The 13622-nt window shown below is 44.2% G+C and overlaps 1 protein-coding gene across 1 annotated transcript; it reads left to right on the top strand.

Annotated features, from left to right (window-relative positions):
- On the top strand, positions 1 to 11724 carry Gzf1 (GDNF inducible zinc finger protein 1). The gene is made up of 6 exons (XM_036185940.1): positions 1 to 84; positions 3153 to 4521; positions 6512 to 6606; positions 8038 to 8205; positions 9674 to 9831; positions 10332 to 11724. The coding sequence occupies exons 2-6, from the start codon at positions 3164 to 3166 to the stop codon at positions 10671 to 10673; spliced, it is 2121 nt and encodes a 706-aa protein (XP_036041833.1). The 5' UTR covers positions 1 to 84; positions 3153 to 3163; the 3' UTR covers positions 10674 to 11724.
- Positions 11725 to 13622: the final 1898 nt, after the last annotated feature.

Raw genomic sequence — 13622 nt, 5'->3', positions numbered from 1 at the left:
GCGACCAATCCGCGGACCTTTGAGGCCCGCTGTTCCTGCGGGCCTGGTCCTGGATACCCGCCCGGCGGAGGCACCGACTGCGAGGTGAGTGTGTTGTCGACCGTCTGGCTTCCAGCTTGTCCTCCGCCTGCTGTGCCTTGGAACGGCGTGCTGTGGGGATCCAGACCGAGAGGGGTAGACTGGACCCTTTTGGCTCTGGAGGCCGCAGTCGGGGACGAGGGGCTGGATCCTGGCCGCAAGAGTTCGTTCTCCCTGGAGCTTTGGAGGATCCTTGGTCGTTGGGACTCTGGGGGATCACAGTGGGGACGGAGGTGGTGCAGTCTGAGAGGCCACAGCTACCCATACTACTTTATACCCTGCGTGAGAGGCAGGATCCCTGTAGGGTGGACAGGCTGCGGAGAGCAGCGTCTCCTGGAGGCCTAGCCTGGGAGTCCGGACCCCGGGGATACTTGGCGACCTTGGTGAGGATGCTTGGCCCATCCAAAGGCGGCCGAATGCCAATAAGTTACAGTGGAACACAGCTGTCACCAGGCCACAAATAGCCGCTGGACTTGACCGGTGTCTGCCCCAGTGGGAGGTAAACGGGGAAATCTGCTCAGGATCTCCTTGATTGATAGTGAAGTCGCTGCCAGGTCTCCAGGAAGAACTCAAGTTCCCGTGAGGAGGCAAGGCGAGGTGTTAGGAAGTTGGGCTGGCCATGTGAGCATCAGGTAGAGGGGTCAGTAGCCTTTGTCCTCAGGCTGGGACCAGGTGTTGGGTCCTGGAATCGCACAAGTAACGAGGAGCAGACCACCGAAGTTTATTAAGCAACTTGATTCAAGAACACCGCGGTGGGAAAATTTCTAACTAGTTAGAAAATTATTTGGTTCTGTGACCTGGAGAAAGGGCTATAAGCTTCTTTTTATAGTCAAAGGTTATATACACAGGACAGAGAGTACATAATGGGATTCACTGTGTCTCGGCGTCTCAGCGTCTAAGGAGTGTTATCATCTGAGCTTGATCCAACTACAGGATTTTAAGACCTCTGATTACAGGGTGTTAGTTCAAAATGTTTACATAGTCCGTGAGTTCCTTTAAATTGCCTTTCTCCTGTCTAGGAGAATGCAGGGCAAAAGGTGTTTAAAGTGTCTATCAGCCCTTAATACACTAAGAAATATAAGCATACAAGTTTTTCATATTCCTGGGCTCTTCACGGGGACTCTGAAGAGCATCGGCTCACCAGTACTTCTTCAGGTCTTCTTCACCCCAGTATTTCCTTTACTTAAGCTTCCTCGATAGGTAGGTAGTGTTTCTTATGGAGTCCCCTTCAGTCCTTCCACAGGTGCTGATTTTACAATTGCACTCCCTAGGAGAGTCTTCTCTGTGTTTGAGACTGGGTACTGTGGGTAATCGTCTCTTGAATGAGATGGACAGGCAAATGTGAAGGAGATCAGCAGGAGTGCTCTGGATAGTGGAGACTTGGAAACCAAATTGAAGCTGGAAAGGGAAGTTAGATTCAGGGACAGAGGTTCCTGAGAAGAGTCCACAGAGTAGAAGACATGAAATTGGGCTAGCATTTTAGAGTCCAGGAAAGAGATCTGGGGGATATGGCAACTGCAGGGGAAGCATCCTTCATTTGGTGAGGCTGGGGTGAGGGGTGTGTTGAGAAACTTCAGTTAAACATGGACAGGACCATGAAGCTTAGGTTCAAGACCCCATCAGCCAGTTAACCAATTATCTTACTAGCTTGTCACCTGTAAGGTGAGGTGCCATCAGTATCTTTATAAGTATGTAGGAAGTCCTCCACAAGCCAGCAGATGTCAGGCCAGCTGGACCTGTTTGGTATGTTGTGCTCCTTAAAATCTCAGGATAACAGGGTCTTCCAAGAGGAGGAAGTGAAGGTTCAGAGAGGCTCTCACCTGCTCAGGGTAACAGTTTATAAAAGCTATGGAACTTCCTTTCAGGAGAGTAACTCAACTTACCAGGTAGTTAAGGTCATTGCAAATGAGGATTGGGTTTTAAACTATTTTTCCAGGAAGTGCTCACAGTTCTCAGTGGTAGAAGTGATTATCAAATGACTATTTCTTGCTCAAAGAACTAGACATAAATTTTCCTGTATCGGGGTTGGGGATTTAGCTCAGTGGTAGAGCGCTTGCCTAGCAAGCGCAAGACCCTGGGTTCGATCCTCAGCTCCAAAAAAACAAAAAACAAAAAATTTCCTGTATCTTTGGCATATGTCTCTGAATAGATTAGAAAATGAGTTTGATAAGCACATTGTTGCCTTAACGAGTTTCACTAAAGGTAAAGTAATCATTTGTGCTCATCACTGGAGAAAAGTCTTGCCAGTATTGTTTTCATGAGACTATTATCTCATGAACGGTATTTAGGAACTTTAGAAAACTGCTAAGAATGAAGTGTAATTTGACCCTGTATGTCTATGTGTGAGGTTATTTTTTTAAGATTCATTTTGTTTTTAATAATGTGCATATTTCTTTGTTGGGAGTATGGGCATGTGAATACAGATGCCTGAGAAGTTAAATCCCCTAGAATTAGAGTTAGTGGTATTTATGAGTCACCCAATGTGAGTGCTAAGAATTAAACTTGGGTCCTCTGCAAGATCAGTATGTGCTCTTAACTGCTGAGCCATCTCTCCAGCCCTGTCAGTATACTTCGTTTGCTTGCTTTCGTTGTTTTGAGATAGGTTCTCATATATAGTTCAGGCTAGCCTCAGAGTTGCTGTGTAGCTGAGATTGATTGGAGCTGATCTTCCTGTCTCTGCCTTTTTTTTTTTCTTAAGATTTATTTATTTATTATGTATACAGTGTTCTGCCAGCATGCCAGGAGAGGGCGCCAGATCTCATTACAGATGGTTGTGAGCCACCATGTGGTTGCTGGGAATTGAACTCAGAACCTCTGGAAGAACAGCCAGTGCTCTTAACCACTGAGCCATCTCTCCAGCCGGCCTCTGCCTTCTAAAGGCTGGATTATACATGGGGTTAAAGATCACACTACCACATCCAGCTGTGATTTGAATCTTTCTTTTTGAGAAAAATTGGGTTTGTTAATTACTATTTATCTCCTCAAGAACTAATGTAACCCTTATAATTTCGAGTCCTTTTTCTTCAGGGAGTCTTCGTACATGAGCTAATTAATTCTTGTTTTTGTTTTCCAAGCTGTTCTTGGAATGAAGATGGAAAATAGCACAGTTTTGCTGGAATCCAAATCTTCACCGTTGAACCTTCTGCATGAGATGCATGAGCTCCGACTTCTGGGCCATCTGTGTGATGTCACAGTCAGTGTAGAGTATCAGGGTGTCCGTGAAGACTTCATGGCCCATAAAGCAGTGCTGGCAGCCACCAGCAAGTATTTTAAGGAAGTGTTCCTGAACGAGAAGAGTGTAGATGGTACCAAGACTAATGTCTGTTTAAATGAAGTTCAGGTTGATGACTTTGCTTCATTTCTGGAGTTTGTCTATACTGCCAGGGTTCGGGTAGATGAAGATCGAGTGCAGCGGATGCTGGAAGTGGCTGAAAAGCTAAAGTGTTTGGACCTGTCTGAAACATGTTTACAGCTAAAGAAGCAGATGCTGGAGTCAGTCCTTTTGGAATTGCAGACTTTCTCTGAGTCTCCGGAAGTGGAGGCTAGCAGTGGCCCCCAGGTGAGTGTGACCCCCAGCTCCAAAGCAAGTGTACCAGGAGAGGATGCTCACTCTAACGGCGTTGTAGATTCTTCTGACTACCCCATAGAGAGATTTGACAATGGCCTTTTGCCAGAAATGCCATCCAGGAAGTGCAAGGAGAAACTGGACAAGAAGAAAGATGTGGCTAAGCCTCCCTACCCTAAAATCGGAAGAGCTAGTGGGAGGCTGGCTGGAAGAAAGGTGTTTGTGGAAATCCCTAAAAAGAAATACACAAGAAGGCTCCGAGAACAGCAGAAAAGTGCAGAGGAAGCTGCAGGGAATGACACGTGTCCCCAGGACCAAACCCCAGACGATGAAAGGACAGAGACGGAGCCAGCTTCCAAAAGTGAGGCTTGCCCTGCTAGTGTGGAACTGGAGGAAGGCCCGCAGAAACAGGAGGGGATGAAGGAGGAGGAAGAAGGGAAGGATGGGGAGAAGAAGAGTAACTTCCAGTGCACAGTCTGTGAGAAGTCCTTCCTGTATGAGAAGAGTTTCCTGAAACATATCAGGCACCACTACGGTGTGACCACGGAGGTAGTGTACCGATGTGACACTTGCGGCCAGACCTTCGCCAACCGCTGCAACCTGAAGAGCCACCAGCGCCACGTGCACAGCAGTGAGCGCCACTTCCCATGTGAGATGTGTGCAAAGAAGTTCAAGCGTAAGAAGGACGTAAAACGGCATGTGCTCCAGGTGCATGAGGGTGGTGGCGAGCGGCACCGATGTGGCCAGTGTGGCAAAGGCCTGAGCTCCAAGACTTCTCTGCGGCTGCATGAGCGCACACACACGGGTGACAGGCCCTATGGCTGCACCAATTGTGAGGCCAAGTTCTCGCAGCCCTCAGCGCTCAAGACCCACATGAGGTGCGGCTGCCTGGGAACATTGCTGTGTGGAGCAGGGCTGGCCTGCATGCAGGGATGTGGGTTCCCACGCGCTGTGGGTTCCCAAGTGTACTGGGTGGTTGGAGATGGCTTTAGGACTTAGATTAGCATGTCTGTGAGCCTTCTATGGCTTGGGAAATTGAGTGAGGCAACTTTGAATCCTTTTTGGAGGTGTGGAAGTCTTGAAAATGGTTCTTCAACTTCTCCTTTGGCCCTGCCTCCCAAGCATAGAGGCCCTGGCACAGCAAAGCCATCTAGAACTCTGGGTGCTATGTGCCTCCAGGTGCTCTGTACTTGAACTAGAGCTGGACTTTTTCTTCACTCAGCTCCAGTGAAGTTCTGTGAGGTGATATGTAGTGCTGTAGAGCACTTCTCTAGTGGTCTTTTAGTTTGTAGGGCTTGGAAAGTCCCATTCATTAGTTGATCTAAGAATGAGAATCTAAGAATCAGACAACACTTTTTAATTTTTTTTTAAAAGCTGTATTTGTTTTTATTTCATGTATATGGTGTTTTGCCTGCATGTGTACCATATAAGTGCCTGGTGCCCTCAGAGGTCAGAAGGCAAATGTCAGTGCCCTGGAACTGAAGTAACCAAAGGTTGTGAGCCACATGTGCATGCTGGGAACTGAGCGCTGGTCCTCTGCTAGAGCAGTATGTGCTCTTAACTGCTGAGCCATCTCTTCAGCCTTTGAATAATGCTTTCTGTTTGTTTTCAGACTGTAGTGGGTAGTGAGTTCTTATATTTAACTTTCTTCATAGTTTTTCCTTTGTTGATGTTTTAGACCAGCAGATCTCAACCTGTGAGTCACAGCCCCTTCAGAGGGGTGTCCAACGACTTTTTCACAGAGGCTGCATATCAGATATTTACATTACAATTCACAAAAGTAGCAAAATTACAGTAATGAAGTAGCAATGAAAATAGTTTTATGGTTGGGAGTCACCACAACATGAGGAACTGTATTAAAGGATCACAGCATTAGGAAGGTTGAGGACCACTGTTTTAGGCGGTTTCTCACTGTTTTGTCCTTATTGGTCTGAACTGGGCTACATAGACTATGCTTGCTTTGAACTTTCAGAGATGGGCCTGCCTCTGCCTCCCAAGTGCTGGGATCAAAGGCATGTGCCACTTTATACCTCTAAGTCTATATGTTCTCATGCAAGTCAAGCAGTTGAATTTTCTACTGTACTCTACCTTTGCCTTCCAACCTAGAACAGACTGTGGGGAGGGAACATGGTATCTGTCATCTTTCAGTTTGCCTGAGTTCAGCAGATTATGGCTGAGTGCTACACCATGCTGATTGTAACTGAAACACCCCTGTGTGGTTCTCAGCAGCTTGAGAGCAGTTTCTATTTAGACTGACTGACTGGTCATGTGTTAGGAAATGATGGTAAAATGTTTGGTCATATGGTACTTTGTCAGCAGTAGTTCCTAAGATTATTCCAAATGAGGAAGCTTCAAATATTAAGTGATGCCCTTTAATACTAAAATATGCAAAGGCACACTCTCTGCCTTCCACTGCTTCCCAGCATAAATAAGGCCTAGGAGAGATGTAGGAGCTAGTCAGTGGTTCTACCCTGGTATGTGGAACTAAGTGGAGATATCAATCATTGGATCTTGCATAGAAACTCCATTTGTGTTGGAATGTATAGTAAACTCTTTTTTGTTTGTTTGTTTTTCCCTGAGATGGGGTTTCTCTATATAGTCTTGGCCATCCTGGAACTTGCTGTATAGACCAGGCTGGCCTCAAAATCAGAGATTCACCTGCGTCTGCCCCCCAAGTCCTGGGATTAAAGGTGTGGACCACGTCCCAGCCCCCATCATATGGTGAACTCTTGACCTGCCCCACCAGTCATTTTTCTCAGCTGTCTTGGAGGAAATGGTTTTTAAACAATACAGAGGAAATTGGAAATTGTATTGCAAAGTGACCTTTGAAATATACCCTGAGTTATCATCTGAATGTTGTACTTTCAGAATTCATACAGGGGAAAGGCCTTTTGTCTGTGATGAATGTGGTGCAAGATTCACTCAGAACCACATGCTGATTTATCATAAAAGGTGCCACACAGGTAAATACCCATGCTCTTGTGATTGACTGTCTTTCCTAGTATAGAAGAACATTGCAGTTGTTTATATAAGTTGGCATCCACCACAGCAGTGCAGGGTATGAAACTTTTCCATCTAGTAAGAGGGGCTTGCAGATAGACTTGCTGCCTATACTGTGCTGTACATGTGGCATGGTCTGTGCCATGAGGCACTAAAACAGGGCACACAGGTCTTAGATATCTATAGGTATGAGACAGTTCTTATTGTAACTCTTAGTCCATTTCCAGGAGCCTGTCCTAAAAAAAAAATCCAAAAACCTGAGAAAAACCGTGTGGTCAGCTCTCTTCTTGCTATGTTTACTGACAGAACTGGGAACAACAGAATGGGCCAGCCTCAAGGAAATGTTTCAGTGGGCTGGAAATCCATGCCCCAGCTCATGACATGGCCTCAGAGGAAGGCTTCTTGAATTGCACGGGCACATCTGTGCTTGAATGTTGACTATAGCAATGAACATGGTCAGTGCCAACTGTTGAAAACCTGGGCAGAAACCGGGAGCAAATACTTACATGATAAATAATCATATTTAGATATGAGATTATCTCTGTTTCTAAAAATCATTGTGATAGTTAACCATGAGAGGGACAGTTTCAGTTGGCTTTATTCTGGTTCCGCACTGCAGTCCTGTGGTTGAAATGTTGATGTAAACCATGTAGGATACAGAACCTAGTCTATCACTGTGTACTGTACGCACTCACCCAGGTCTCCCTTTGCTTAATTATTTCTGTCTGAGCACTCACACAGGCATCAGGGTCACATTCAGTCCTGACAGAGGAGGTGTGGACCATGTGTTGCTGGAATGTAGACCACCAGTGGAAGCTGTGGAGGAGTCAGCCTCACATCACAGACTGAATAAGATTTGGTCATTGTATATGACTACTCATGTGTTAAAATTTTATGAAAGCCAATGTTTTAATGTTTGTAAAGCCAGGGGCACACCAGTTGACTGTATGAGCGAGTTGGGAGAATAAACAAAGAACTTAAAAGTACAAAAAGTGAGGTGTCATTGAAATTGTCCTGTAATCTAGTCAAGTTGACTGGTGTCACTAGCCTACAAGCTACCTGATAATCCATTGTGAAGGACTTTTTATTCTGATAGAGCTACAGAAACACTTGTTGAAAATAATCCAACAAATCCCTAAAGTTGTAAAATTTTATTTTCAGTAACTAAATTTATTAAATTTGAGCTGGCTGAACTATAATCATTGATTCTAGTCCAGTGGATTGCTGTTTGGATTCCCTAGGATATTCACCACTTTTAGCAAGTAGCGGGAGTACTATGTTTGATGTTTAATTAGAAAGTGTCCGAAACTGTTTGCCAAGGTGTAGAGACGACCAGCTCTTCTGGGTGTTTTTAATGACTATTATTTCTACTTTTGTCTCATCTTTTCATGTAGGTGAAAAGCCTTTTATGTGTGAGACGTGTGGCAAGAGTTTTGCTTCTAAGGAGTACTTAAAACACCATAATAGAATCCACACTGGATCTAAACCCTTTAAATGTGAAGTGTGTTTTCGGACCTTTGCCCAGCGGAATTCCCTTTACCAGCATGCTAAAGTCCACACAGGTATGGCTGCAGCATAGTACCAGAGAAGAGTTCAGTCTAGCAAGGAAACCAGCTCACAAGTTTTAGATTTATTAGCAGATCACTTGGAGAGTGTCACTTTGGTGTTATTATGACTCTAATAACTTCCCAGGGATGACTGATAGTGGCTCAGAGTTTCCCAGGGTTTATTCTCTCATGGTGGGAAAAGCATGGCCAGGTTCATGGCAGCAGGAGCTTATGAAGGTTCCTCACATTATGTAGACTAGAGAGAGCTAGCTGGAACCAGAGGCTAGTAGAATCCTAAAGATATGTTCTACTTTCAGCCAGCCAGGAAGTAGCCAGTTCCAGAAAGATTCCACAGCCTTCAAAATAGTGGACAGCATTAAGAACATGACCCTGGGAGGCACATTTCAAATTCATTCTGAATCAAGCTTTAGGAGCCAAGAATGGTCAAACTTTGTTATAATAGCATTTTTAAAGTGATTTTTTTGAAGTTAAAGTATAATTACATATGATAGTATTTTTAAACCTTTTTACCTCCTCCAGGGCTTATTATCGAACATATAGCCTTGTGCATCCATATGAGTGCTGTGCCACTACATTAATTCATGGACCCTATTTTTATGTCGTCTTTTTTGAGATAGATTTTCACATAGCCCTTGAACTTGCTATGTAACCCAGAATGACCTTCAAATCCCAAGCCTCCTCCCTCTACCTCTCAAGTGCCAAGGTTACTGGCCTGGCTTCCCACCTAGTTTTCATGCTTTTGAGTTTGTAGTTTCTGATTTATTTGTTGTTGTTTGAAATAAGGTAATTTTGTACAATATGTGGTGGATGACTAAGTACCCTGACACATGTGGCGGTCAGAGGACACCTTGTGGGAGTTGGTTCTTGCCTTTCACCATGTGGGTCCTGCAGATTGAGCTCAGGTGCTCCAGCTTGGTGGAAGGTGCCTTTACTCACTGAGCCACCTGGTAGGCCCAGTTCGTGGTTTTGATAAAGTGGAAAATGAGGAAACTTTAGTATGCAAATGGGGGACAGTCTGTTGACAGCATGGGATGTTTATTGAAAGGGCACATAGCTTCCTGTGGCATGACAGCTTGATTATAGATGTTTGTATGGATTCACATCCTCCGGATATAAACAGGGATAAAGAATGGATGTTAGCGTACATACGTGCACACACACATGCTATGTGTGTGTGTTTATTTAGGACAGTTTGTTACTATGGATAGTAGGTTTGTATTTCACCGATACAGTGGCAGCTGCAGATACAGAATTGACCTATTTTTGGTACAATTTTAAGTTCTTAGTTATTGTAATAGTCTAGTCGATTGGCGCTTCTGCCAGGTGTCTCTCCCTTAGTCATTGTAATATTGCTTTCCCTTTGGGGGCGTGCTCAAGACTGTCCAGGGTATGCAGATGTGTATCCAGAGTTAAAGTAGATTGAAGATGTCATTGAGTAGTTTCCTTCTCTTTCTGTGTTCAGGAGAGCGGCCTTATTGTTGTGACCAGTGTGGGAAGCAGTTCACCCAGGTAAATGCCCTCCAGCGCCACCATCGAATCCACACAGGAGAGAAACCTTTCATGTGCAATGCGTGTGGACGGACATTTACTGACAAGTCCACTCTCCGGAGGCACACCTCAGTAAGTGATGGGCAGGGTGCATAAAAACAAAGCTCTCTGGTCTGTGGTTGCTAACCCTGCAAACCTGTCAGTATTCTGGTCCAGAGGGTTAGAGGTGGTAGCAGGTTCTCTCCTGGGGTGTCCTGCAGTGACATCCAGGGAATAAGGTAAAGGGCTAAGGCCCCCTACTGCCAAGTCTATGCCAAACACTTCCCTAAAGTGGCTGCTGTGCCAGGCAGATATTTGGTAATTAGTGCACTAGAAAGCACATTTAAAAACCAGGGAAAGCTTTTGTTTCATTTCTTCAATATTTATTTTTTGATTGATAGACAGTCTAGCTCTGTCATCCAGGCTGACCTCAGACTCACGCATGACCCTCCTATATGCTATGGTTTTGTTTAATGAGTGTGTGCCACACTGCCAGGCCCTGAAGAGAGCATGCTGCTTTAAAAGATGCATGTATCTGTAAAATGGAAGACTTGGAGATACATGTAGTGACTTTTGTTTTGTTTTATTTGTAGATACATGATAAGAATACGCCGTGGAAGTCTTTTCTTGTCATTGTAGATGGCTCCCCCAAGAATGATGAAGGACATAAGACAGATCAACCCGATGATGAATGTGCATCACCCAAACTTTCAGATAGATTACTGTCTTTTGGTGAAAATAGCCATTTTAACAACCTTTTGGAAGTTCAAGGTAATGTGCCTGCCATGCAGGAGAATAGTTCTACAGACACTGCTTGCCAAGCTGTGGTGTGTCAGGATGCTCTGCTCACAACTACCATCAGTGAGCTTAGTGAGCTGACTCCACAGACAGGCCCAATGCCCGCACACCTTCCCTCATTGACCAACATGGAGTGAGAGCTTGAAGTTGTGTGCCAAACAGTTTGTGTGATTGCTGTATTCCGGGTAATGCCAGGGGCTAAGAAAAAAAGTTGTCTGTGCAAAGACACAGGCAAGACTGGCCTTGACATTTCCCCAAACTTCCATGGCCTTGCACATCTGTATCACACTTCCATAAACATTCTGATCTGCATGATCTCAGCTACATTTCATCAACAAACATGGCAGTTAGCATAGCTCCCTGATCCCTGGTGTAGCTACACATGTCAGTCACACTAATGCTTGATTCTCTTGATGTCTAAACCACTGCTTGTCTTAATCATAGTACACAGTGTTGACCCAACTTAGGAAAGTGCTGTTTGTGGTCTCCTGGTCTTGCCCTACCTTATACTTCCATGTGTGTTTACTTCACTCTGATCCTCTTAGGGCATTTTTCTACAAAGTTAAAGTAAAACTGGGGCCACTTATTTCAGCTGTTTCTTCCTTACTGAAATAAAAGCAAATTTGTTCTGGGGACCCTAAGATGGGACTGAAGAAGTAAATGATTGCATTTGTTCTTCCCCAACACCCTATTTGTATGCACGAAAAGAGGATTGACAGATTGAACGATGAACGTTTTCAGTGTAGTACCTCAGCATGTGTGCAGGTAGGGAGTCTGTCATAAAATTCAACCTGGGATGAGATGTGCCTGTTCAATTTCATTCCTTAAGTCAGATTAAGTCAAAGCTATCCTACCAAAGAATCTAGCAAAAATAGTTGTCTTGTTTGTAGAGGTGTGAGAAATGAAGAGGCGTCAGAGCATTTGACTAGTCACATTTTCACAACCAGCTTGCTGAGTGAGCCTGGCAAATCTCAAGTACTTCTACCAGGCTTTTCTATAACATCCAGAGTCCCAAATACCCATTTCCATAGTGGACGGTGACACACACTAGTAACTGCTACAAATCCACCTCTTTAGGAGGAGCATGTAGGAATCTAGAACAGTGGTTTTCAACATATGGGTAGTGACCTCTTCTGGGGTCAAATGATCCTTTCATAAAGTTGCATATCATATTTACATTACAATTAAGAGTAGTAGCATTAAAGGGTTGCAACATTAGGAAGGTTGAGAACCACTGATCTAGAAGGTACCAGAAGCCTTGGCATGCTCAATTCCTATGCCTTAACAAGTGGATAAAGAACGAGGAATGTTGTCTCAAATGTTCCTTTGGCTTCTTATGCTGAATTTAATTATTGCTCAACAAACTTCACTATCAAAATTGCAGTTAGTGGCATTTGCTATTCCTGATGTATGGTTGCAGGGCCTTGGGTATGTGGACACGCTACCTGTGACCCTTAAGCATTAATTTTAAGAGCGCCTTAATGGGAGAATTATGTGCTCTAGTTGTTGTTTCTAACTTACTAAGCTCGCTGTGAGAACACTCTGGTTTCTAGGAGGAAGGTTCCTTAAGTTCAGGGTGAAGACAGAGCACTATGGTAGAAACTGAAAGTTCTTTCCTTAGTGCTAACTTTGTGTAACACCTTCGAAAAGCTACTGAAGCCACCAAAAGGTGTTCCAGAGACTTGTAATATTTCAAACTTGCTCTTGAAGGTTCAGGGCTGAATTATCTCACATTCAGTTATGACCTGGCTCTCCTAGTTATGTTTACAGACAAAAACAAACAAAACAATAGACTAGTGACTGGCACGTAACCATTTCAACTGGTTAAGAGCAAACCTGCCCAGCTGATGTACTGTGTTATGGAATAAAGTCATCTTGATGAGAAGGAATTTAAACAATAGATTATTTTGTTACCTATTGGAAGAACTGTCTTGAATTTGTTTCTTTAGAAATTCTAAATAAAATTGTTTAATGTGTTAATAAATGTCTTTGTAAAGGTTCTGCAATTCTAAATTTGTTTGTATTACTATAACAGGGTCTGTAGAGAAAAAGATTCTTAACTGAAATCAGTTCTAATTTGTTTAATAGCACAAACATAAAACCTTAAAATCAAGGTCTGTAGACATCTAGTTCTATAATTACCATGGGTGATTAAGTTCTTGAACTCCACAGTGGCAGATAGCAGAATGGCCCCCTGCTCAGCAGTGGCCAGTGTTGAAGTCACAGCAGGCATCGAGTGACCACTTTACTGTAAAGGTTTATGTCTCTTCCCAAGAGAGGAAGGTGATCCCTAAGGACATAAACCTTGGAGTTATTACCACTTTGTGGTGTCTTCCTATCGATCAAAGAAGTTACTCTGTGAGAAAGCAAGACTGCCTTCAGTGAGTTGGTCCCAAATGTGTTCTGACAGCACACTACTCTCAGAGCATCAGTTAGGGTTACTGAAGAGGCGATCTGGTGCCATTCCAACCATTCTGTGTCACAACATAGTCCAAAGTCCAGAGGGTTCCTCAGCCTTTGGATTTACTAAAGTTTTCTGTAGTAGTTTAAAAAGTGGACCAGGAAGTAGTGAGAACCTTTGGATTTCTGCTGTTAGTAGTGATCTAAACAGGACTGTAGATTATAATTTAATTTTCTAAAGATTTTATGTGTACGGGTATTTTGCCTGCACATTTGTATGTCTGTGTACTGTGTGCACACCTGGTACTGGAGGAGGCATCAGACACCCTGGAATGGGAATTAGACAGACAGTTGCGAGCCACCATGTACATGCTGTGAATCCAGCCAGGGTCCTCTGAAAGAGGGGCCTGTCCTCTTTAATCACCAAGCCTTGTTTCCAGTCACAAGTTTAGCTTGTTTAATGTTACCCCACTGCAGCTGTTCACTCTGGCCATTTGTACAAGCTAATGAAGCCAGGCTCTGACTTCCTTCCGAGTAAGGAAACCAAGCAAGACACTGGGGTGGCCAGACCTGCAGCGACCAATTTCTGATGGCCAGCTGCACGTTCACTTTAAGTTGGGGATCTGCTTTAGCGCTGGCAAAGTTCTGTGCCTCTTTTACAGGCAAGGGTCTGTACTTCCCACCTC

Source organism: Onychomys torridus, chromosome 4, assembly GCF_903995425.1.
Source record: "Onychomys torridus chromosome 4, mOncTor1.1, whole genome shotgun sequence".
NCBI lineage: Eukaryota > Metazoa > Chordata > Mammalia > Rodentia > Cricetidae > Onychomys > Onychomys torridus.
Note: the sequence above shows the minus strand (reverse complement) of the source record. Positions and strands in the feature narration are given on the sequence as shown.

Excerpts from the sequence above, each read along its gene's own strand:
- Gzf1 (XM_036185940.1), top strand. The coding sequence starts at position 3,164 with ATGAAGATGGAAAATAGCACAGTTTTGCTGGAATCCAAATCTTCACCG. Across the intron at positions 4,522-6,511 it reads GCGCTCAAGACCCACATGAG|AATTCATACAGGGGAAAGGC; the intron begins GTGCGGCTGCCT and ends TTGTACTTTCAG. Across the intron at positions 9,832-10,331 it reads CTCTCCGGAGGCACACCTCA|ATACATGATAAGAATACGCC; the intron begins GTAAGTGATGGG and ends TTTTATTTGTAG.